This window comes from Lagenorhynchus albirostris, chromosome 2 (assembly GCF_949774975.1).
Source record: "Lagenorhynchus albirostris chromosome 2, mLagAlb1.1, whole genome shotgun sequence".
In the NCBI taxonomy this organism is placed as follows: domain Eukaryota; kingdom Metazoa; phylum Chordata; class Mammalia; order Artiodactyla; family Delphinidae; genus Lagenorhynchus; species Lagenorhynchus albirostris.
Window position 1 is genome coordinate 89,778,040 of NC_083096.1, and position 24,510 is coordinate 89,802,549.

Sequence of the window (24,510 nt, forward strand, 5' to 3'; positions counted from 1 at the left end):
CATCCCCCACCTCAGTCTCAGGCCTCTGGACACTGGCGTCTTCCCACCCTCAGCCCCTCCCACCTCCCCCCTTGCAGAACTGACAGGCCTAGATGGCTGTCTTCCTGGCAGTAAGGCAGGGTCGGAATTTTCCCTACGAGGTCCCGTTCACGGACACAAGACACCATCCTCACATCAGACGAAGCCTCACTTGCCTCATCTGGAAAAACTTGGACAACAGCATATCTCCCTCAGAGAGCTGTTGCTCCGTGACCACACGAGCTTAGATGTGTGAAGTACTTGGAATCCGTAAGGCTTCCTACCAGTGTATGCGGTTACCTGTCCTGGACAATTCCTAGGAAAATAAACACATGCCCCTCTTCATCCTCCTCAGCCAGACAGCCAGACAGCCAGGCAGCCCCCAAAGTCCCACAGCGGTCCTCACCAACCCATCCCATCCAGGCTTTCAACCCAAAGCTGCCCTCGGGATCCGCGGCCTCTCCCATCCCCTCTCCCTGATCCCAGAGCAGGTCAGAAAGGCAAGAGGGGTTTGGTAAGAACAGACACTTTATTGTACACCATGGGGGGTGTAGAGAGGAAGGAGGGGCTCCAGGGGTGACAAAGCCTCATCCCCTCCCCTGGGCTGAGTGGTCTGGACCCAGGGCTCTGACCAGCATGGGGCACGTGGACTAGAATTTTTCTGAACTTGCGCCAGAACCGAAAGTGACACCTGGCATGTGTGCATAGGATGAGAAGGGACGCTGGGCCCTTCTCCCCCATCCCCAGTCATTAGGCTCTGGTGAAGGGGCAGCAGGCCCCCCCCCAGTTTGGGGGCCTGGTGGGCGCTCAGGGAGTCGGGTGCGTCCCAACATGTACTCCAGTGGGAGGGGGGAGGTGCAGCTGTGAAGAAGCTAGAGGGCAGCCCCCTCCCCGTACTAGTGCAGGCCTGCGTGGGCCTGGGACCACACAGCTTCTGGCCCCCAGCCTCACGGCCCGTAGGCTGAGTCAGGAGGGCCTCTCCTAGCACTAGTCCCCACGGACTTTTTGCTTTTTGCTTTTTGCAAAAGCCAACCTGGCTGACATCAACCTCTGTGCCCACCCGTCCACCCATCTGGGCCTCAGGCTTCACATTGCCTCAGTGGAGTGGGCTCCCTGGGCAAGAAGCTGGTGACTGGGGCTGGAGGGCGGGCAGAGGCAGGACCAGCCACCAGGGACTCTTTCAGGTACACCCCTGGCCTGCCCTGCTCTGCCCCGGAGTCTGCTCTGTCCCCTGTGGGCACTGCATGGACAGCACCGAAGTCAGTGGGGTGGGGACCCTGTGCTGGAACATAGGGCCTGCCCCTCTCTGGCCACGTCCTGCTCCTCCAGGGAATCTGGGGCTGGATCTCCCTCCGTCAGACGCCCTACCTGCTCTTGACCCCATCGGCCCCATCCACTCCCAGCTCCCCTGAGGAGTGAGCAGAGGTGTGTGTGTGTCAGAAGCACAGGGGAGGGGCGGCTGTTCCCCCTGAACACTGTCAGGGATGTCTCAAGGACAAACACAGGACAGAGGCACGGTGAGATGATGCCCTCTTGGGGTCTCACCATCTTAAGGAACCCAGCACTTTCCCCGGAGCTGAAGACATTGTGTCTCCAGTGGGCACAGCGAGAAAATAAAATAAATGTGGGGACTTCCCCCACTCCCCTAAGATGCCTCATTCTCTGTTTCTGGCAAGCCCAATGGGGGGAAGGCAGCGAGTCACCAGTGAGAGGCATGTGCCTTTCCCAGGACGCGGGTTTCCCACGGAACCCTGCCCTGAGGCCTCGCCTGACGGAGCTGAGAGGAGAAGGAGGTGGCAGGAGGGCAGCGTGGCCTTCAGGAATGTGGTGAACACGGGGATCACAAGTCAGCACCCTACGCGCACCCACACCCACACCCACATACGTGTGCGTGCACACACACACGCACACACCAAGCTCGGGGCCCTACGTCTAATGGCAGAGATGCAGCAGGACAGGGCCCGGCCTACGGCAGCCGGCTACGAGCACTACCCAGCCCACGAGGACCAAGCTGACGGCCCCAGCTCAGCCGCCCTGTCACAGGCTGGCGTGATGGGGCCTGGTCCAGCCACACGCTACAAAATTAAAAATATATCAAATATACAATGAAAATAGATCTTTACAGCACTGAGGATGAAAATAGTCCACCAGCCACAGTATAATATTGGGTTTGTCATTTAACAGCATTTACACCCACATGTACAGATTGAATATACAATAGAAATAGAATATATAGAGTATATATAGTAGTGTCTCTCCTGGGGCCTTGCTTTTCCTGTTGCTATTTCTGCTTGGGATTAGGCACAGGGCCAGGTAGGAGGTGCTGTCAGGTGAGGGGGCCTAAGGCGTGATGTGGTGTCCCAGAAGCTCATGTCTTTGTGGAGATGTGGGACTCCCCCTTCCCCCACACACTCAGGAAGGATGGGTGGGGCTGAGAGGGCTGGAAATGGGAGCACGTGTGGGAGGAGGATGAGGAAGGGAGGTGGTGAGTGGACCCCAAGGGGGGCGGGGAAAACCAAGGGACTAAGGGGTGGAGGAGGGACCCCTGGGCCTAGTGTGTCCCTCCCAGGGCTGAGAGCAGTCAGGGGCACAAGAGTGACTCAGGACCCTTTGTGAAGGAGCCAGGCCTGCCCCTGCCCTGCCCACTGCAGCTCGCAAAGATGGAGGTTTGCTGTCCCAGCCAGTCTTCCTTCCTCCCCACCCCTCCTTCCTTCCATCCACCCATCCTTGCATCCTTTCATCAGTCCATTCATCTCTCTGCAGACTTCTGACCTCCAATCAGGTTCCAATCCTCTTAGCCTGCACTCCGAGGGCGGCCCTCTTCCGGGGAGGCAAAGGTAAGCATGGGTGGGGTGCCGCAGGGCTGGGCCCCAGGACAGAGGCCCGGCCCTCCCCCTGGGCAGCTTCCAGTGGCCACAGCACGGCCTGTGCCCCCCACACCCCGCCACGGGCCGGGCGGCTTGGGAAAGGTTTCCGAGGTGTCCACACACGACGTGCACACCAGGTGGCTGTGCTTGTACAAGGAGAGGGGCGGCGGCCCAAAGGGGCAGTGAAATTATCTCCTTCCCAGGTGTGAGCCCCTGAACTCCAGGGACTGCCGTTCCAGGGCAGAAGCTGCCGCTAGCGAGAAAGTCGGGCCCCTGGCGAGAGGGGAGGGGTTGTGCTTCACAGCTGTGCTCCAAACCATCTGACTTGTGCTGTGAGCCATCAGGTGTGCTCTAGAGACCTCTCCTCTCTCGAGGACAGAGGCAGAGGCCACGACTCTGGGCTCCCGGATGGGGGTGTGGGGAGAGGGCAGGCTAAGCTCTAATGGAGGTGGGAAGGGCTCTGGGGCCAGTCACTGCCCTACCAGGCAGGATGCGGGAGCACATCCCCCCACCCCAGGCAGGGCCAAGAACACTGGAAGGTCCACCTTGAGCCTGAGGCCAAGGAGCCCCCTCATCCCACCACCCCCGCTGCCAAGGCTCATGCTCTAAACCAGAGGGCACCGTCTGCCTCACCAAACAGAACTTGGGGATTTCTGCAGACTCCATCCCAAAGTCTAAGCCCTGAGTCCTGGCATCTCTGCCCCATCTCCAACCTTAAATTGGGCACCTCTGGAAAGGGACACCCCACCCAACCCATCCCTGAGCCACCACCACTACCTGGCAGCACAGACCTAAGGGACTCCAAGACCTAAGAACTGCAGGAGAGAGGGAGTGTGGAGTGACCCCTGGAGTGGCCACTTGGAGTCTCCCCTGTGCTGGGAATCGGGACATCTGGGCGGTTCCAGTAACTCAGCTGTAGTTTGGTAAGGGGGTCTCTGAAGGTTAGCTGGGTTGGGGGCCTAGACTGGGGGACAGAGCTTCTCCCAGCCCCCACTCAGATCTAGGAAGCAGAAGTCGGCTGGGACTGGGGTGGAGGATGAGGCAGGGCAGAGCCCCTCCCCTTGGGCAGAGGGCCTGGCCTGGAAGGAAAAGCCAGGCTGGGACACGTGGGCTGGCTGGGTGTGGGAGGCAAGGCGGGCAGGGCGGGGCAGTGGTCACAGCTCCGACTCAGGGGTGCTGGCCAGGAGGTAGCCACTCCCATAGCGTCCATTGGGGTTGCCACTGGTCTCCAGGGGCGATGTGCTGCCGGGCCCCAGGTAGGAGCGGTGAGTGGGCATGGGGGAGGGCGCCTCGCTGGGCACCTTGCTGAGGATGAAGCGGGTCTCATCGTTCTCCTCCAGGTTGGAGATGTCCTTCATCATGCGGCCCTTCTTGTAGGACACGGAGAGGGTGTTGGAGCCGTCGGAGAGCAGGTGGAAGTGCCGCAGAACGAAAACCACGGGGATGGGCAGGACAGCCACGACGATGAGCGTGATCAGGAGAGCCATGGCCCAGTTAGGGAAATACAGGTAGCGCTCGGCAGCCTAGGGGTGGACACGGGTGAGGGCTGCTGCCCGCCCTGCCGCAGCCTCCCCCTCTCAGACTCCAGGACAACTTCCCCGCCGCACTCATCCTGGCCAGGCACTGGCAGAGATGGGGTTCATCAGGGGCTGCTCCTTGGGGGAGCTGGTCCCCTTGGCTAAGGGCCTGAGCCTCCCTGGGTCTCAGTTTCTGCACTTGTAAAAAGTTGGGGTGGTTCCACTCCACGGACTCCACAGGGAGAGAAAACATGGGTTAGAAAGACTGGACAAGTGCGTTCACCTTTCTGACCCTCAGTTTCCCCATCTGTGTGACAGCGATAACACCACCTCTCTCTTTGGGTTGTTGTGAAGGTTACAGATCAGCTGTGCAAAGCCTCTGGCAGGGTCTGGCACCGAGTAGTTGCCCTATAAGGGGTTATCTCTACCACCTGTGGCATTAAAGGCCTGGGAAGATGCCAATGGCCCTGGGGTTTCAGGCCCCCGCCTCTCACCTCCTCCTTGATCCAGGCGCTGTAGCCCGGGGGCGTGACCCCCAGCTGGATGATGCTGGCCGTGGTGAGCACAGCCATGCACAGCGGAGACACGAACTTCCACATGTAGAAATAGAAGCGGTAGGGCTGGAAGCCCAGCATCTCCGTCAGCTCCTGCATGAACCTGCCAAGCACAGCGCAGGGTCCAGAAATTGGCACCCACACTATGCCGGCACATGCCCCCCAGCCACCTCCTCCAGGAAGCCTTCACTGACCAGTCCCTCCCTCCCAGGCTATTACACTCTTCGCATTCAATACATTATTCTGTGGCCCCACTGGCCTCTGAAAAGGCTCTGTTGTCCTCCCCTAACTTCCTCTGACTATGTCACGTCACACCTCACCCAGGGATATGATACAGCCCACAGGACACGCCCTGGGCAGGTGGACAGGCTCCAGAGGGCTTTGCTGGGCACCCAGCCCGCCTGGTGCTGGCCTGGCTCTAGACTCCCCCTGCTGGAAGAGAGGTAGAAGTGCACATTCCTAGTGTCCAAAGGCAGAAGGCCGTCCTGACTCAGGGATGCCTAACCACTGGGCATGTGGGTGAAATTCCGGGAGGCTGGCAGGCTGTGTACATGAATGGCATTAAAAAAAAATCATCTTTACCTCAGTAACACCTAGCTGAAATCTTGCATTTCTTTCTAAGTGCAAGCAACAACAGTAGTATTAAGAGTACCCAAGATGCTGTAAGCAATTGATTAAATCACAGATATTTCCCTATCACATTACAATTGAGATACCGACAAACATCATTTATGCTCATCACTGCTTTGAAATTACCATTGTTATTAGACCCACAGCTAGATCTTGTAACTTAATGCAGTAAAAATAAAGTACACGTATATTACTGTATCACAGATTTTAAACATTATTTTGCTAATTTTCAATATAACTAGTTTCCTATATAATCTTATATATTTTATCTTGTGCATTAAAAAATAACAGTCTGAGAAGGGGTACGGGGCTTCACCAGACTGCAGAAGAGGGAGAGCCTTTCCAGCAGCATGTTCTAACCCCGGCTCACAGGGTCGCTCTCTGTCTTATCAGCCCGTTCCCTCCTGCACTCTCCTAGGAAGTAGATAGCTGTAGCAGGGCCTGTGAGAGTCTGATTCTGAGACCAGGTCTAGACATCGGGGTGGGTCAGGCTGAGTGGGTTAGAGGAGCCCCGGGCGTTACTGAGTGAGTGAAAGGACTTCCTGGGGACACAGATTTGTCCTGAAATGAGGAATGAGGCCAGGGGCTGACAGTGTGTATAGGTTTCCCTGAGGCTCAGGCTACGAGACCCAATCCTTTCATATTGCTGAATTCTCTTACCCCCACCCAACCCCAAACTTAGGGCCCAAACCACACATTGTCTCACACTCCTTTGTAGCTCACTCTAGAACTATGAGTCAGGCTGCTGAAGTCAATGGTTTCTTTGAGGGCAGGGGCCTCTTGTGTACCCACCAAGTGCTTAACGAGCTTGACAGAATTCTGAAGAGTTGGTACCCAGGAAAGATGCTATGGTAGTTTAAGCCCATTCAGGATGATGCCAGCACCTGAATCCAGAAGACTCATGTCCTCAGCCTGGCTCTCTCTCTCATCAGCCCAGTGGCCTTGGACAGTCGTGTCCTCTCTCTGAGACTCAGTTTCCCTAAGTGATCTGTAAGGGCACTTTCTGGCTGACATTCTGACTCTGTGATCTCCTGCGCCACTCATGAGCAGCCCTGGGAACACAGCACTCTCCAGGGAGTCATGATGGGTGGGATAGACCCCTCCTCCTGTCCCCAGCTCTCCCCCATGTCCCCCTTACTTCTTGGTTCCATAGATCCAGGCCACAGCGACGTTCTCAAGGATGACGATGACGGTGAGTGGCAGGGTGGCCGAGTAGTCATCAAACATGGTGACAAAGTAGTTTCCGGAGCGCTGGACGAACAACAGCCCCACGAAGAAGGCAAAGACACAGCAGCCCACTACAGAGAGCCGGGAGGCCGGTATGGGGCCAAAGGTGCAGGGTGGGTGGTGCCCCAGGGGTCTTAGGGGCACCCAGGTCCCTCCCCATCTCACCCCTCCTCACAGCAGGCCTGCAGCCCACCCTCTGGTAGGCCCAGCCCTGCATGGAGGTGGGGAGGGGGTCCAGATGCTGAGGTTCTGAGCTCCTACTCTACTAGGCAGGGAGCACCCTGGGGCTGGGAGTGACAGGGATGGAACAGGGTGCAGGGCCTGCACGGAGGAGGCCACCCCTGCTAAGACACCTCAGCAGGCCCTTGGGGAGAAGGGCAAACAAACCAAGAAAGAGGCCTATCTCCCAGCCCAGGTTTGGCACAGATGCCCAAACAGCCTTCTCCCTTCCGGCTCTGAAGTGCTCTTCTCTGGGTGGCGTAGCCAGGCTCCAGCTGTGTGCCGGGTTGGGTGGGGGGTGGGGGGGTGGAGCTTTCTAAGTATGGAGTCATGAATAACCCAGTGGGAACCCAATCTTTCTACAGTCAGAGTCACAACCTGTTCACTGTTCCCCTGGACAGCCCACAAGCCCAGTGGGGGCTGCCGGGAGGAGTTACCTGTGAACATCTCCTTGGGCACCTTGAAGGTGTCGATGATGGGCGTGGTGATGCCCGCCATGGTCCCGATCATACTGCCCAGGCCCAGGTTGATAAGCATCAGGAAGAACATGACGGACCAGAACGGGGAGGCGGGGAAGTGCGTCATGGCCTCCGTGAAGGCGATGAAGGCCAGGCCTGTGCCCTGCACGGACTGAGGGTGGGTGCGGAGGGCGTGGCTGAGTGAGGGTCCACGCCCACCTGGGGGCCCCCTGCTTCCTTATCTCTGCCCTCAGAGCTTTAGGAATATAGCTGTTCCCTCCTTCACAGAGATCCCCGCCCCCCTAAATCCTCTTGCTTTCAGCCAGTGGGTCTCAAATGTGAGTGGGCATCAGAATACCCCCCAGGGAGTAAAACATTAATTCAGGACTTCACCTGTGGGGCCTGGAATCTATGAGTTGTCCAAGGACCCCAGGTGATTCAGATGAAGATGCTCACTTTTAGAAACACACCCAGCTCAAGACTCTCCTCCTCTAAGCAATGCAGCCGCCCCCAGCTCTGAACGCCAGACTTTACCGAAGTGGTCTCAGCCTCAGCTGCCCAACGGACTCATGTTGGAGCCTTTTAAAAACACTGATGCCTGGGTCTCTCCACGAGGACAATGATTTGTTTGGCCTGGGGGTAAAGCTGGGTATCAGGGTTTTATAAAGCCCCCAGGTGACTCTGATGGGCAGCCAAGGTAGAGAACCACTGCTTTAATGCCCAGGTCCCTGCTCACAGGGAACTGACCACACACTGTCCGCTGACATCACTTCTGTGCTATCCTGTAGTGTCTGCGGACTGCGAGGGAACACCTCCCCAAACTGTGAGAGTGTAGTTCTTGTCATTTAGATGTTATCAAGATTGTATTATGTAAAAAAACTGCTACGGGGACTTCCCTGGTGGTCCAGCGGTTAAGACTGTGCTCCCAATGCAGGGGGCCCGGGTTCTATCCCTGGTCAGGGAACCAGATCCCGCATGCCACAACTAAAGATCCCTCATGTCGCAACTAAAGATCCCACACACGGCAACGAAGGTCCCACACGTGGCAACAAAGATCCCACACGTGGCAATGAAGATCCCGCATGCCACAACTAAGACCCTGCACAGCCAAATAAATAAATAAATGTTTTTTTAAAAAGCCTGCTACCATCCTACTTCTTTTTTTTTTTTTTTTTTTTTTTTTTTTTTTTTTTTGCGGTGCACGGGCCTCTCACTGTTGTGGCCTCTCCCGTTGTGGAGCACAGGCTCCGGACGCGCAGGCTCAGCGGCCATGGCTCACGGGCCCAGCCACTCCACGGCATGTGGGATCCTCCCGGACCGGGGCACGAACCCGTGTCCCCTGCATCGGCAGGCGGACTCTCAACCACTGTGCCACCAGGGAAGCCCTACCATCCTACTTCTATTCAGAGGACCCGGCCACGCCTGTGAGAATGGGGCAGGGTCTCAAGCAAGGCCGCCGTCCTTTATGCTGCCAGTTACCTGGGGAAGAAACCAGGGCAGGGGTGCCCAGACATGGCCCTTTCACTCTTGATCACATGGGAAGAGCTCACAGGCGACACAGTCCCTCAGCATTAGGCTGGCGCCAGTAGAATGCAGCTGACTTTTTCACAAGCACAGGGAAAGCGTCATCTTCCCTGGCTCCACGGGGAAGGGGAGGGTTGATCGAGGCTGACTGAGAGGAGCTGGCTCAGCCCCATGTGAGCCCTGGCACCAGCTGGATCCCAGGACCCCGTGGGTATGTCTCTCTCCTGTTACCCCTCCTAACAGAACAGTCACTTTGAAGTTTCCAGCTGTGCAAACGGGGATAGAAGCAAGGTGTCCAAACTTGGGCCTGCACGTTAATGAGCGGCAGCATTGCCCTGCCCTCCCCAGGGGCTAAGGGTCACTGTGGCAGTGGGAGTGGGGCAGCTGGGGGAGGGGCAGAAGCATCAAGATTTGAACCCTGGCTCCCCTACTTCTTAGCTGTGAGACCTCAAGCAGGCTCCCAGCTTACAGGCTGCTCGCCTGTAAAACAGGAGACAACGTTAATACTCGGCTCACGGCTCTGTCACGAGGGCCCAGGGGATAGACAGCAAAGGGCAGACGCTAATGTAAACACTTACTTTCTGCGTGCTGTGTCCAAGGCACTGTTCCAAACGCATTACACATGGCAGAGACGGGTGCGCAGGAAACCCATTCAAGACACGTGAAAGCCGTCCCCGTTCCCGTTGATTTCTGGGACTTGTGCACCTGCCTCGTCTTCTCAGAGAGACTCAGCCTACCTCAGGGCAGGGGTTTTGGCCAACACCTTCCCTCTGTGCTTCTCTGGGCACATTGTAGGTCCTCACTTATCAAGTAAAAAAATGAGTCCCTGGAGGCTTTCTGCACCCAAGCTCCAGCCACCCATGGCTTGTCTCTGGGTCTTGCACTCCCACACCTGCCTTTCTGCCCATCCTGGAAGGACAGCCTGCCCCATACCTTGTCCAGCTCATCCTCCAGAAGGCAGGGGTCGAGGCCCAGGGCTGAGAAATGGTCCTCCTTCACGGTCTTGATGACCTTGTACATCTCCGCATAGTCCTTAGTGGTCAGGTGAGAGAAGTTGACGTGAGGAGGGATGAGGGCCCGGCTCAGGACGTCGGTGTTGAGGTACCCCAGGATCTTCTCGGCATTCCTGCAGCACAAAGGGAAGGGTAAAGTCAAAAGGTTTAAAACAAAAAAATTGAAAAAAAGGTAAAAAAAAAGTTCAGGTAAAAAGGCAGGACTGGGCACCATCCTGGGGGTACCTCCTAGACACCCAGGCAGGATGCCATGGGCATCGACGGAGACATCTCTGAAGCTGTCCCTGTGGTCCAGGGCTGGGGACAGAGAGCTCCTCTGATCTCCATCTCCCAGCGCGGGTGGAGGGGGACTCTCCCAGGGGAAGGTGGACGGCGAGAGAAAAGGACAGGAGGAGAAAGGGGCCACCTACTCGACCACACACTTCTCGTTCATGATGTTGGCCTTGAAGCCCAGCACAGCGAACACCACGAGGGTGGCCAGCACCGAGGTGAAGAAGTTGATGAAGGACACCAGGGCGGCGTCGAAGTGGCAGTTGTTGTCCTGTTTGTTGTAGCTGGAGAAGGCGATGACACCCCCAAAGCCTAGCCCCAGGGCGAAGAAGACCTGTGTGGCTGCCTCCCGCCACACCTGGGGGTCCAGCATCTTGTCCAGCTGTGGTGGGGGAGGGGCGACCATGGCAGGGGAAGAAAAGAGACACAGAGATCATGGCTTAGGGAGTTCCCTGGCGGTCCAGTGGTTAGGACTCGGCGTTTTCACTGCCGTGGCCCAGGCGCAAACCCTGGCCGGGGAACTAAGGATCCTACAAGCAGGCAGCGCAGCCAAAAAAAAAAAAAAAAAAAGATAACGGCTTTATTCTCGTGCAGTGGAATTCCCACCACACCCCAATTCCTCAGCCTCATGGAGTCCAGAGGCAGCGTGGCACAGTGGTAAAGAGCTACGTGCGGCCTGGGCAATTCCTCTAACACCCCCTGAGCCCCAGGTCTCCTATGGGTAAAACACAGATAGCAAGAGCATCAGGAATCTAAAAAATACAACAAAGTAGTGACTATAACAAAAAAGAAACAGACTCACAGGTATACGGAGAACAAACTAGAGGTAATCAGTGGGGAGAAGGAAGGGGGGGCAAATAGGGGGAGGGGATTACGAGGTACAAACTATTGTTTATCAAATAAGCTACAGGGATATATTGTACATCACAGGGAATATAGCCAATATTTTATAATAACTATAACTGGAGTATAACCTTTAAACACTGTGAATCACTGTACTGTATACCTGTAACATATAATATTGTATATCAACTATACTTCAATTAAAAAAAAGAGTATCAGTTTCAGATGATTGTTGTGAGCCAGGTAAGATAAAATAAACGCTACATGCTTACATAGTAAGTTTTCGGTTAATTTTAACTGCTATCGTTGCTTACCATGGAGCTATCATACCAAGGAACATCTTCAAGGCCATCAGGAATGATGTGTAGGGCAAACTCTAGGGAGTGACATTCACTTAGACTATAGTGTAAATGGTGCCTCCTGGAGTCGGGCAGTATACAGCCTGCACAACTGTACAAGACAACTCCGCCACCTCAAACCATGAAAAGAGATACCAACCTCTCCCTCCTGCCCACCCAAACTCCCTTTTCCAAAAAAGAAAAAAACCTTAAGTTCATTCATATACATCTACAGGCCCTAGATCACAGAAGAATCACCCCCAACCCACCCAGCTTGAAGCACAGAACCCAGACACTTCCTGGAGAGGGGAGCCCCGACCTGACCTGTCCATCTGCCTTCAGACCCAACAGGCGCCAGGACGTCCACAGTATCTAGATGGCTTGGGGCAATTTCTAAACGCGTTTCATGTCTGTTTTCCTTTTACTGTTTGTTCCTCAATGCAGGGACTAGGGCTTGGGCCCAGCGTAGGGTTTTAGAGTCAGAAAGACCCAGGTCTAAGTCTGACTCCCTCTTTAAATAGCTGAGAAGGCTTAGACAGGTGATAGTGCCTGTTTTATGAGCCTCCTGAAAAATGGGAATAATAACAAAGTCTCCCTCCAAAAATGATTCTGAGGACCAAATGTACAGTCTCAAGTAATGCCTGGCTCATAGGAGCATTTAATCCTGCCTCTGACCTGGTCAGGACAGAGGTGGGTTTTGGGTTCTTTGGGGGTTTTTTTTGTTTGTATTTTTTGGTGGGGGAAGGAATTGTTATCTACATCTAGAAGAGTAAACTAAGACCCAAGGGGGAAATAACTCACTCGAAGTACTGGAGCCAGCCAGCTGGGGCAGAGGAGTTACTAAAACACAGATCGGCTGACATCGGGCCATGGCGCCCTCCTGGCACCATCTCCTGACTCAGCTGGTCTGCCGCTATACTCCTCAGACCACTTTCCCTTTGGACCTTTGCTGCTGAGGTGGACCCAAGTGACTTCACTCCAAACAGAGGAGGGAGGCAAGGAGCGAACTAGAGAGTCTACTACTCACCCTGTGGGCACAAGCCCCAAGTGGTCCTGGCCCAGTTGCCCCTTACTGCATGCCTATAAGAGAGTCTGTTCCTTGTGTGTACAGTAAAGTGATGGGCTTAGGGTCCATCCAGCTCTAATATTTCAGTCCTAACATCTAGGACAGAGGCCCACCATCTCAGCAGCTTCCCAGGCGTGTCTGAGCACCAGGAGTCACTGCCCAGCTGAGAAGGCGTTGGCAAGCTTGGAGGCTGGCAGAGTGATGGGCTAGGGGAGGAGGAGGGAGATGCATTCCAGGGGAGATTACAGTCCCTCAGTCCACACAAAATAGGTAAAGCCATCTCTGGCCCACCAAGAAAGCCCCGAGCCCAGACCTTAAGGAGCCAAGAGCCCCTTGTCATTCATGAGGAGGTGACACCCTCCCACCCCCTCCCCCTCGCTGTACACTCAACAGCTGTAACGTGTGTGGTGGGCTCCCTGTGGATACGACATGCAGCCACTCGTCCATCAAACCCTGAGCACCTACTGTGGGCCAGGCCTGGTACTGGGTGGTGGGGAGCCACGAGGAGCAATAGGAGGCAAGGTCCCAGCTCGCGTGGAGCTGACACTCTGGTTGGAGAGATGGACATTGGTCAAATGACCCCATAAATAGATGCTAAGTTGCAAAAGTGACAAGGGCTGGGAAAGCCAGGTACCTAATGCTGGGAGATCCTGTGATAGGGGGATTTGAGTGAGTTAGGAGGTCAGGGAAGGCTTCCAGAGGAAGGGATCTTTGAGCTGCCCTTGCTAAAGGGAGGGAAGAGCATTCAGGCAGAGGGAACAGTGTGTGCCGAGGCCCTGAGGGGGGACGGAGGAGGACACCCTCCTCGCACGGGGAGTTATGTGTGTAGGGAAGCAGAGAGGACAAGGCAGGAGTGGCACAGGCAAGGCTGGGAGAGTCAGAGGAGTCACAGCAAAGGCCCGTAAGGATCCTTGTCTTGATCCTAAAAAGGCACTTAACCAGGGAAAGCACGAAGGGGTGTGAAGGAGGAGGGAAACAATCGGATGGGCATTTCTTAAAGAAACCAGTGGATGCAGCAGATCTGCGAGGAAGCACATCCTGGGATTCAGGTGGGAGGTCATGGTGGCGTTGCCTAGGGTCAGGGTGGTGAAGACAGAGAGGGTATAGCAGGAAAACACAAGTCTACCTTAGTGACGGACTGGAGATGGGGGGCGCTGGAAGGGGAGATGCCAGGGTGACGGCCACAGCTCTGGCCTGCAGACCTGAGTGGGTGGATGTGGAAACAGCAGAAGAGGGGTCAGTGTCGATGGGGTTAGAACAGGGAAGATCAAAGCATCCCTTCTAGAAATGCTGAGTTTAATGCGTCCGTAATGTAAGGTGGATAGCTAGTGGGAAGCAGCCGCATAGCACAGGGAGATCAGCTCTGTGCTTTGTGACCGCCTGGAGGGGTGGGATAGGGAGGGTGGGAGGGAGACGCAAGAGGGAGGGGATATGGGGATATGTGTATATGTATAGCTGATTCACTTTGTTATAAAGCAGAAACTAACACACCATTGTAAAGCAATTATACTCCAATAAAGATGTAAAAAAAAAATGATATCTACAAGGAGATGTCAAGCCAGTAGTTAGACAAATGAGTTTGGAATTTCGAGGAGAGCGCTGAGCTGGAGGTATAATGTGTGCGTAGCAGGTGTACAGGCAGTGATTGCCCTGAGGCTGTGGATAGAGTGAGAAGAGGCAAGAGCCTGGGGCAAGTCAACATCTGCAAGTTTAAAGCAGGGAAGAGGGTCTTACAGGGAGGGAGAGGAGGCCGGAGGAACAGCAGGAGAGGGCTGGATCACGGAGGCCATGGGAAGAAAGGCCGCCAGGGAGGAGCGGGGACCCCTGCTATGGAGTGAAAGATGCTACAGCCACGAGGTCATGGGTGAGCTTAGTCGGAGCTGTACGGGGAGCAATGGGGCCAGAAGACAAAGAGGAATGAGGAGAGTTGAGAAGCAGAGGGGAAGAAATGGCGGACACTCTGGAGAAGCTAGGCTTGGAATGAAAGGCAGGGCAGTATCGGGGGAAGGCTACGAAATCTGGAGCGTTGCTTTTTGATTTGTTGTCTCGTTTTTGTTTTTAATGCAGTGACTTGACGATACCTAGAGCTGATGGAGGGCAGCAGACCTAGAGGAGGGAAGAGGAGCTATCTGCCATAGGGGACCCTTGAGCTGCTCACCTGGGAGACGACAGAAGGAGGACAGGATGGGGCAGCTGTGGGCAGGGCTGTATACATATTCTGTTTCTGTCTCCGCCATCTAAGGGAGTTTTCGTCTTGGTGGCTTCTGTTTTCCCCATAAAGCAGGAGGCAAAATCAACTGTTGGGGGTAAGGTGCACTGGGAGGAGAGGTCAGAAGGTTCAGACAGTGAAAGGGGTTGAAAATGTTCACCATGGAACACAGGAGAGAAAGATGGCCAGAGAAATGGCGCAGGGTCATTCCACACTGTTGAGGGCCCGCTTGCAGTGTCATCTTCTTTACAAAAGTGGTACAGACCTGCATCTCCTCATCTAAAAGCCTTGGGACCAGACTGGTTTTGGAAACCAGTTTTGTTTCCAATTTTATCGTCGAAAGGTAATATGGTGCATATGCCACATAATTACATAACACCCCCCATGGGGTCTGGGGCAGCACCCTGTAATCAGACACATTAGTATTTCTGCAGCAGAATATGAATATTCACACCAAGTGAATCGATAAAGACTATAAATAGTCTCACATCTGTTCAGGTCATTTTGTCGCCAAATGAGTTCTGGGAGAAAGAAAAAAATTTTTTTTTGTTTTTCAGGGCTATTTGGATTTTGGAACTGTGCATAAAGAAATAGGCGCCTATACATGCTCCTAATAGAAATCTGGAGATTATTTTAAAAGGGAGAACAAAATAATCATAGTTCCACTGGGAAAGGACTTCTGTACCTCCCTTCTCCTGGGTGGGTTTTTGTGTTTTTTTAAATGATCCTCTCAGAAGGTTCCAGAAATGGGTGGATTACTTATGTCTGGAAGGCGTGCTGGTATTCACTGAAGTTCACGGATGTCAGTCATGACAGTCCTACCAATCCGCTGGAACCTCAGGCTAGAAACCTGGACCTAGTGGGAGGGCTCTGGGTAGTTTGCAGAGTTCCAACTAGGAGGAAGCATAAGATTTTGTGAGAAAGGGCCGGTTGAAACAGGCACAGCGCTGGCAACGTCGTTTGCATGTTGAAACATCTTTCATGGTTCCCCCGCTGCCTGCTGGAAAATGTTTTTCCATTCTGTGTTCTGAACATCCTAACCACTCTTCAAAAGCACCGTGGTCTTATACTTCTGGCCTTTGCCCAGGCTGTTCCCTCTGCCTGGAATTCCCTTCCACCTACTCACTTTCTGGTGAACTCCTATTTATTTCTCAAAACCCAGCACAAATATCACCTGCTCTTTGAAGCTTTTCCTGACTGCCTCTGGCAGAGCTACTCGTGGTCCCTGGACTCTCACAGTTCTTGTCCATACCCGCATTTCAGGTTTATGTGTCTGTCTTCCTTTCCACACTTGGTGCTTGTTAGGGGTGGAGCACATCTCCTGTTCACCTTTGTGTGAGCAGTGCCTGGCACATAGGAGAGGAGGAAAGAGTGGGGGGCAAGAGAGAGACAGACAAAGGCTGACCTGTGTCCTCGAGGTGAGCTGATCAGGAAGGACCACGCCAGGGGCTATGAAGTTGTATAAGCCTTTTTGTGCTAAGATGCAGTCTTCTTGGACAGGAAGATCCTTAGGACTTTAAACTTCTACTTTCTAAAACAAGCCTATTTCAATGCTGGCTTCCTTTCCATCTCCTTTCCTTCTCTTCTCTCTCTTTCTCTCTCTCTCTCTCTCACTCTCTCTCATCTTGAAGTAATTATTTCCTTTCTGATCTATGTCAGTCATTACCAAAGTTTTTACAGAAAGGTCTGGGCCATTTATGAGACTCAAACACATGTCATCATTAGGATTTTCACCACTTCCTAAGCCTAAAACTAAGATGTGGATAAATTCCTAGGCCCAGGCACCATCAGGGCCCATTTCATAAATGGAGGCGGCCACTTCAGGGAGGACACCATAATCCCAAACTGTGCCATGAGAGCTGACCCTATAGCATGCAGGATTTCTCAGAGGACAGGGTAGGATTGCCTTACATGCAATGATTTTGGACGGAAACAAAAACTGGTTTTTGTTGTATGTTAAGATGGTATTTAATTGCTGTTATTTCAAAAACTGTTTTTTGTCGTATGTTAAGATGGTATTTAATTGCTGTTATTTTTCCACTTTTAAGAATTGTAGAACATTGATTACAAAATGTACAAAAGTGGGGAGGATAGTGTTATGAACCCCCATGTACCCATCACCCAGCTTCAACAATTATCAACACACGGCTAATCTTGCTTCCTCTATATCCCCACCCTTCTCCCCACCCACCTCTAGATTATTTTGAAGTAAGTTGATGGATCCAAATCTGACATTAAGAAGCCCCCAGGAAAGCAGCTGAGAGGGCCAAAGCTTGGCCTTCATGTGAATGGTCCCTGGGCATCCCCCCTTCCAGCCTGCAGTGTGGAGGGGCACTCTTGCCGGTGGAGAGGACCGGAAGCCCAGTGCACATCTGGGCGTAAAGAGAGTCAGGCACCTTCAGGACTGAACGCCTGTGTTCCCTGCATTTAAAGGGGCTCTTTGAGGATTTCATAGATGATAGTGCCTGATCTCAACAAGGTCCTGATCATAGCGTCAACGGAGGATGAACCCAAGACCAGACCTCAGGAAACCCAGTGTCCTTTCTGGACATCAGGATGTGACCGCAAGAAAAGAGGTGGGAAACGGGCTTTCCCCACTGAAAACAAGGCTCAAAGCTGCCTCAGGGTGCCCACCCTGAAACAGAGCAACGGCGTCCTGCCTTCCCTTGGCACACGGCTGAGTCACTCCCTCACGCGGGGAGCAAGGTGTTCCACGGCATTTGACTCAGCAGCATGAAGATGCTTGCTGAATCGCCAAGCAGCTGCTGCGCCCTAGCCCAGGCTGGTGCATGACAGGAGCGCACGTCGCCCTTGCTTCTCAGCACAGACGGGCCCGCAGACGCCAGATGGCACTGGGGCACCTGGTTCCCACTGCCCAAGAGCAGTGTCACCTTCATGACGGAGAAGAAAACTAGCTAATGCTCACCATGCACTCCCCGCACCCCGAGACAGTCCTATATGCTCTCCTGATGGTGCGGTGAGGGAGCTGCCGTGGTTCACCCCATCTTGCAGCTGAGGAAACTGAGGCCACAAGAGGCCAAGGAACTTGTCCTCCCACGACTGAGTGATGAGCTGGGATCTGAGCCAGACTGTCCAGCACCAGAGCCCACCACTGGGAACAAGGCTGGGCTGCCCTCACCACCCTGCTCAGAAGCCTTACGCTAGTTGCGGGGGTCACGGAGTTCCTCCACTAACCGCTACACCTGGGCCTTTGCAGGGACCCCACTTCTCCTGTCTGAGGGTGAACGCACATCCCTGACCCTGCGGCCTGTCCTCACCGGACAGGACCACTCACTCGTCTAGAGCCCAGAGGCCGCAAAGAAGATGCCCGCAGCTCCCATGCGGCTCAGGTTGTGCCAGGCCCCGCCCCTGAAAAACTGGTGTGGCTTCCATCTTACTGATTATAGGTAACGCGGTTACGTGGTTTAAAACTCAAAAGGCAGAAAAGGGTCTCCTTTTTCTCACCCCTGTATTCCAGATACTCAGTTCCTCTTCCCTAGATGTAACCACAGTACCAGTGTGGTTCTCTTCCCTACCCTTCTAGTGATATTTTATGTGTATACCAGCAATATAGATATATGCACGCACACACACACACATATACCCATGCACACACACACAGGTCACACACGTGCATATCTACGTGTGTGTGTGTTCCTCCCTGTTTCTTCCCTACTGTCCACCAGAGATGTCGCTCCCAGCCTTAACACTCCCTCATCCTGCTGAGTTGGGAACCCACAGGGTTCCGGGGCTCCTGGTAAGCTGCGCCCCCCCCCCCGCCCCTGCCCACTCATAGCCTCATTCTCACAGTTGGCTTAAGGGACCACCAGGCCAGGTCCTCGGTCCCAGGGCCCAGTTTAGCTCCGCTGCTGCAAGATGTCCACGACTCCAGGGTTATCCTTCATCTGGCCTTCATCCCGGGAGGGCCAGGTGTGTCCCCTGCTCTGGCTCAAGTCTCTGCGCCACTGCCAACAACTGCCTGCACCCTACCACTGGGCCCTGTTATCAGCACAATGCCCATTACTACAGCGCATCCAGTTCTCTTCACCTTCTTGCTGTGACTCAGCAGCTCTCCATCCTGGCTACACATTAGAATCACCTGGGGCCCTCTGACGCTCTACTGCCATCTGGACACCACACCCAGCGATCCCGATTAACGAGTCCGATTGCTGGATTCCCATTAGTCGAGGGTGGGCCTGAGCACTGGTAGCTTTTCCTGGTCGTTACAGCTCCCAGGGGAGCCTGATGTGCAGGGAAGGGCTGAGCAAGGGGCCCTGAGGCCAAGGCGGGCCCTGCAGCCTCTCAGGGGGAAGGCTGTTTTCTTGCACACTTAGGAGCACTGGGCCTGAGTGGACAAAGTGCTGTCCGCTCTCCCGGCCGCTCCCCACATTCCACTGCACACTGTCGCTCTTCCCAACACTACTGCTGCTGTCATCTAAGTGATTTCAATATCTCCATCAATGTCCCCTCCAACAATCTGCCTCTGGGTCCCTTTTCTTCCTCCCTTCTGAGACAGGAGCAAAGGGGGCAGGGCACAACCTTTAGAAGAATGACAGAGCTGTTGAGGATACAACAAAAACTGGTTAGAACGGATTAGGCCCAAGATGGCGGAAGATTCGCCTTCCAGTGGACTTTGAGCCTCATGATACATTCATGTCATAGATTAGCTACATGACACACCCACAGGCGCCAGGACAGTTCCCAGGCCAAGCATAAAAGGCCAAAAGGTGGGTGATGGCCCAGTTCCTGGAAATCCCCGCCCCTTTCCCAAAATAGTTGGAATAATCCTCCCACACCTTAGCCTATGAAATTACCCAGACCATAAAAACTACCCACCTCACCCCTTGGGGCCTCCTGAGACCCACTGTGTACCTCAGTAAACCTGCTTTCACTTTACAATGGCTTTTGCTCTTGAATTCTTTCCTGCGTGAAGTCAAGGACCCTCCCTTGGCAGCCCATCCCAGGGACTCACCCGAGACCTGGGCCATGACCATCCTCTCAGGCCCCATTTTCCTACAACACTTCCAGTACTCTGTCCTCCCCCACTCCTATGGTCATGCCACGGCCTTTGTCATGACTACTGGCTGTGCTCCAATTAAACCTCAGTTTTTAAGGGTCCCATACACCAAAGCACCCCATCTTTCCAGCTAACCTCTAGTATCTAAACTCTAAAAACTCTTCAGCCCTGCTGGGACCTCCAATCCTTTGGCCTACCTCCATTTCACTGCCCCTCACCCTGTTTGTATCCTAACTTTCCTTCGTCACTGGCTTAGTCAACGTCCATCCTTCTCGTCACTCCTTGCTTACACTCATCTCCCCTGCCATCTCTCCATTGTCATCGCTTGATAAGCTCCTGACCCTGGGGATGACCAACCCCCCATCTACTCTGGGCCTGCCCCCAAGCAGCAAGTGTAGCTGGACACAGCACACACCTTGGGCCCAGGACACATGGGACCTTGAACTAATTATTTAACTTCTCTGTGCTTCAGTTTCCCCATGTGGAAAACGGTGATAATAATACTTCTAGAATTGTCATGAGTTTAAATGAGTTAATATACGTAAGGTGCCTCACATAGTAAGCACTGACTGCTGGAAAACATGTGATTGTTCTAAGTGTCTCACTGATGGTGAGAACAGCCTGCCTTCAGAGATGATAAAATATGAAGAACTGTCCACCGTGGAACTGGAACCACGCTGGCTGCCTTCCCTGCTCCCCCGACCCCTGACCTCCAGCTCCTGTCCCCTCCACCCCCGTGTGCATGCATCCCCATCTCGTCACAATTACGTCACACTCACCCCTCCTTAGGCCTCCAGCCCCTCCCCCACCATCCCTACTCTCAGCTGATGACCTTGCTGCCTACTTTACAGCGAAAAATGACCCAATGAGAAGAGAGCTCCCACAGTGAGAATATCCTCGCCATCGCTTCTCAGCTGCCAGCATGTGTGCCACAGGCTGGCCCATCCCTCCTGCTCCTACGGGGACCGTGTGTGCTCCAAGCTAAGACCAACTCCTCCACCTGGGCACTGGGTCCCATCTCTCCTGCTTATTCAAGGACTTCGCTTCCCTCCTCTCCTATAGCATCAATTTCCCTCTCTTTTTTGGATTTTTTAAAAAACTGTACAGTTCAACGGCTTTTAGTATATCACAGAGTTGCACAACGTTCCCACAATCAATTTTGGAACATCTTCATCACCCCAAAACGAAAGCCCATACCGTTAACAGTTACTCCCCATTTCTCCCCCAACCTCCCCACAAGCGACCACTAATCTGTTTTCTGTCTTTACAGAATCACCTATTCTGGACACTTTATATAAACAGAATCACACAATATGTGGTCTTTTGTGACTGGTTTCTTTCTCTCAGCATAATGTCTTCAAGGATGAATTCATCCATATTGTAGCACGTACTTCATTCCTTTGTATGGCCAGCTAATATTCCATCGTACGAACACACTACCTTTTATTTTTCCATTCATCAGTTGATGGACATTTGAGTTGTGTCTACTTTTGGCTCTTATGAACAATGCTGCTATGAACGCTTGCGCACAAATTTTTGAACATATGTTTTCAGTTCTCTTGGATGTGCGCCTAGGAGTGGAGTTGCCGGGTCATACACTAACTCTGTGTAACCTTTTGAGGAACTGCGAGACTGTTCCAAAGCGGCTGCACCATTTTACATTCCCACCAGCAACGTATGATGGATTATTTTTATCATGATATAAAATTCTTAAATAACACCTTTGATCCCATGGTCCTCTCTGGTTACCACCCCATTTCCTGTTCCTCTGCTCCCCTTACAGCAAAACTCCTGAAAATCAGTGGTCTTTATTGCTCACCTCCAGTTCCTCCCCTCCCATTTTCCCTTGAACCCACTGTTACTAGACTTTGTCCCTAGCATGCCACCGAAACAGCTCTTGCTGAGGTACCGGTGACCCCCCTGCTGCCAAGCACATTGGCCATTTCTCAGTCCTCATCACTGACCCCTCGGAAGCTTTGGACTTGGCTGACCATTCCCTCCTTCTTACAGCACTTTCTCCACTTGGCCTCCGGGATGGACCTCTCTATCTCTCTCTATCTCTCTCATTTCTCCTCCGCCCTCATTGGCGATCTCTCCCCCAACCTCTAAACACTGGGACCCCAGTGTTCAGTGTTTAGTCCTCTTCTCTATGTTCACTATGTGATTGTAACCAGTCCACGACTTTAAATTCTCAGACTCCCAAATTTATACTTCCACGTGACCTCCAGACTCATCTATCCCACCACCTACTCAGCTTCTCCACTTGGATATCTCTTAGATGTTTTAGACCCGCCATGTTCAAATCAGTACTCTCGGTCTTCCCCACCAAACCTGTTCCCCCCAACCACATCCTCCTGGTTGCTCAGGCAAAAGGCCTTGCAGTCACCCTTGTCACCCTCTCTCTCACATCTCACATCCAATCCAGCAGCAAATCCTGTTGACTCTGCTTTCTGAATATACCCTCAATCTGACCACTTCTCATCACGTCCATTGACATCACCTGGGCTCCAGCCAGTCACCTCCCACCTGGATGAATTCTAGCACCTGGATGGAGGCTTCTCCCTAGTCTACCCTTGCTCCCTCAGACTCTCAATGGCAACCAGAGTGATCCTCAGAAGACGGAAATCAGATCATGTCACTCCTCTGCTCAGAACTGTCCAGTGGCCCCCATTTCACCCCAAGGAAACACCAGAGTCCTTACCTGGCCTACAGGACCCTCCTGCTCTGGCTCCCCATTGGCCCCGTGGCCACAGGTCCTATCTTTCTCCCCTCCCACTCCAGCCACAACAGCCTCTTTGAGAACGACAGACACGTACAAACTTAAGGGCTCTTCATTTATTGTTCTCTCTGTTTAGAATGGGATACTATCCAACTATCCACATGGCCTGCCCCCTCACCTCCATCAAGTCTTCACTCAAATATCACTTTCTCGGGGAGGCCTTCCTTGAGCACACTAGTAAGCAACACTCTCCCCGGTGCCCCGAATCCTTCTTTCTCTGCTTTATTTTTCTCCTTAGTAACACCATCCAACAACTCCTTTGTCTTACATTATCTGTCTCCTTTTACTAAAATATAAGCTCCAACACGGCCAGGAAGTTTATCTGCTGGATCCCAGAACCCACAACAGTGCCAGAACATAACAGGAATTCAATGAGCCTTTACTGAATGAAGAAATAAATAAATGATGGCCATTCAGGTTGTTTTCACTCTTTTGCTACTAAAACAAATGCTGCAATGACCAATAGTATGCACAGATCATTTTGTTTGTGGGTGAGTACATCTGTAGGACAAATACCTAGAAGTGGAATTGCTGGGCCAAGGGATGTGAACAGTTGTAATTTTGATAAATATTCCCTGGAAGTTTCGGCGGTTACAAAATCTACCATAATCCATTTTATACTGAGCAAAGCACATGGTTAGTTGTATGGGACTCCATAGTGACTCGGGTATTTAACTGGATGGAAAGAAGAATCCAGAAAGTAGCCCAAGGAATTCAAGAAGTTCGGTAGCCATTAACATGAGCTACTGTCCCCATCAAAAGTGCTAGTGGGGGCTTCCCTGGTGGCGCAGTGGTTGAGAGTCTGCCTGCCGATGCAGGGGACACGGTTTCGGGACACGGGTTCGTGTCCCGGTCCGGGAAGATCCCACATGCCACGGAGCGGCTGGGCCCGTGAGCCATGGCCGCTGAGCCTGCGCGTCCGGAGCCTGTGCTCCGCAATGGGAGAGGCCACAACAGTGAGAGGCCCGCGTACCACAAAAAAAAAAAAAAAAAAAAAAGTGCTAGTGGGTCATCATGGTATCCTGGCCACACTGCATTCATCACACTTAATAACTGCTTGAAGGCATGGACTGAGAGCCCAGGTCCTCTAGCTTGGATTATTTCTGATGTTGGAAGATTTTATAGCAGGGGACATCTTCCTGGTTATTCAGCATACCCACGGAGGGCCTATGCTTCTTTCAGGTGGATTCTGAGATGCCCTGGACAAAAATCTGCTTGGACTGTCCCATGGCTGCCAAGTGGCATGACCCCTGGTGATGTCATTTACATTTCGGTCAATATGAATGGAGCAGTGCACAGGCTGGGCAGCTGTGTGCAGCGACCCTGGCACTCTACAGCACTATACTAGAGCCAGGACTTGAAAAGGCTCCTGGGTTCCTCATATCCCACCAAGTCCATGCTGAAACAGTCCCAGCCCTGCAACAGTAGCCTGCCATGTATGGACAGTCAGACATTTGTGTCTGAGAGTAGGTCCACACTCTTTGCAGATGACTTGGAAGGATTTGTAAACAGGAACTTCACCCCAGCCATCACTACTGGAACTCACCTGCCTAAAACAAATGGTGACACAGGCTGTGAAGGAGATCCCTGATGGAGGGGTTTGGCCTCTGAAGCCCTCAAGCCTCCCCTTCCCTGCTCAATACATCCCTCCAGGGTCAAGGGCAGGAGCTGCCCCATGGCACTGCTCCGTGGACAAGGTCTCAAGATGGGCCCCATAGGCTCTATCCATACCTGAAGGTCACAAGAGCTAGACGGACCAGGGACCACACCTGCTGGTTCTTGGTGACCTGGCTCCTCTAGGGCCTTCTGGATTTGATTTAAGTTTCACCTCATGAAGACTCGGGGCCTCTGCAAATGCTAAAGTGGAACAATGAGCAGATCAGTAAGCAGCATCGGGGGCCTGGTGAGGCTCCAGTCCACAGGCACAGGGTCAGAACCCTGCCAGGAAACAGTGTTTCCTG

The 24,510-nt window shown here is 53.2% G+C and overlaps 1 protein-coding gene across 2 annotated transcripts in view; it reads right to left on the minus strand.

Moving 5' to 3' along the window:
* Window positions 1-528: 528 nt before the first annotated feature.
* The window catches only part of SLC6A17 (solute carrier family 6 member 17), a 52,592-nt gene continuing 28,610 nt past the window's right edge, over window positions 529-24,510 (minus strand). For both annotated transcript variants that reach the window (XM_060139401.1, XM_060139402.1), the window contains exons 7-12: window positions 10,438-10,679; window positions 9,948-10,140; window positions 7,470-7,662; window positions 6,725-6,884; window positions 4,897-5,059; window positions 529-4,408 (exon numbers count right to left, since the gene is read on the minus strand). In XM_060139401.1, coding sequence (XP_059995384.1) covers window positions 4,040-4,408; window positions 4,897-5,059; window positions 6,725-6,884; window positions 7,470-7,662; window positions 9,948-10,140; window positions 10,438-10,679 — 1,320 coding nt within the window. In that variant the 3' untranslated portion in view covers window positions 529-4,039. The remainder of the gene's footprint in view (window positions 4,409-4,896; window positions 5,060-6,724; window positions 6,885-7,469; window positions 7,663-9,947; window positions 10,141-10,437; window positions 10,680-24,510) is intronic.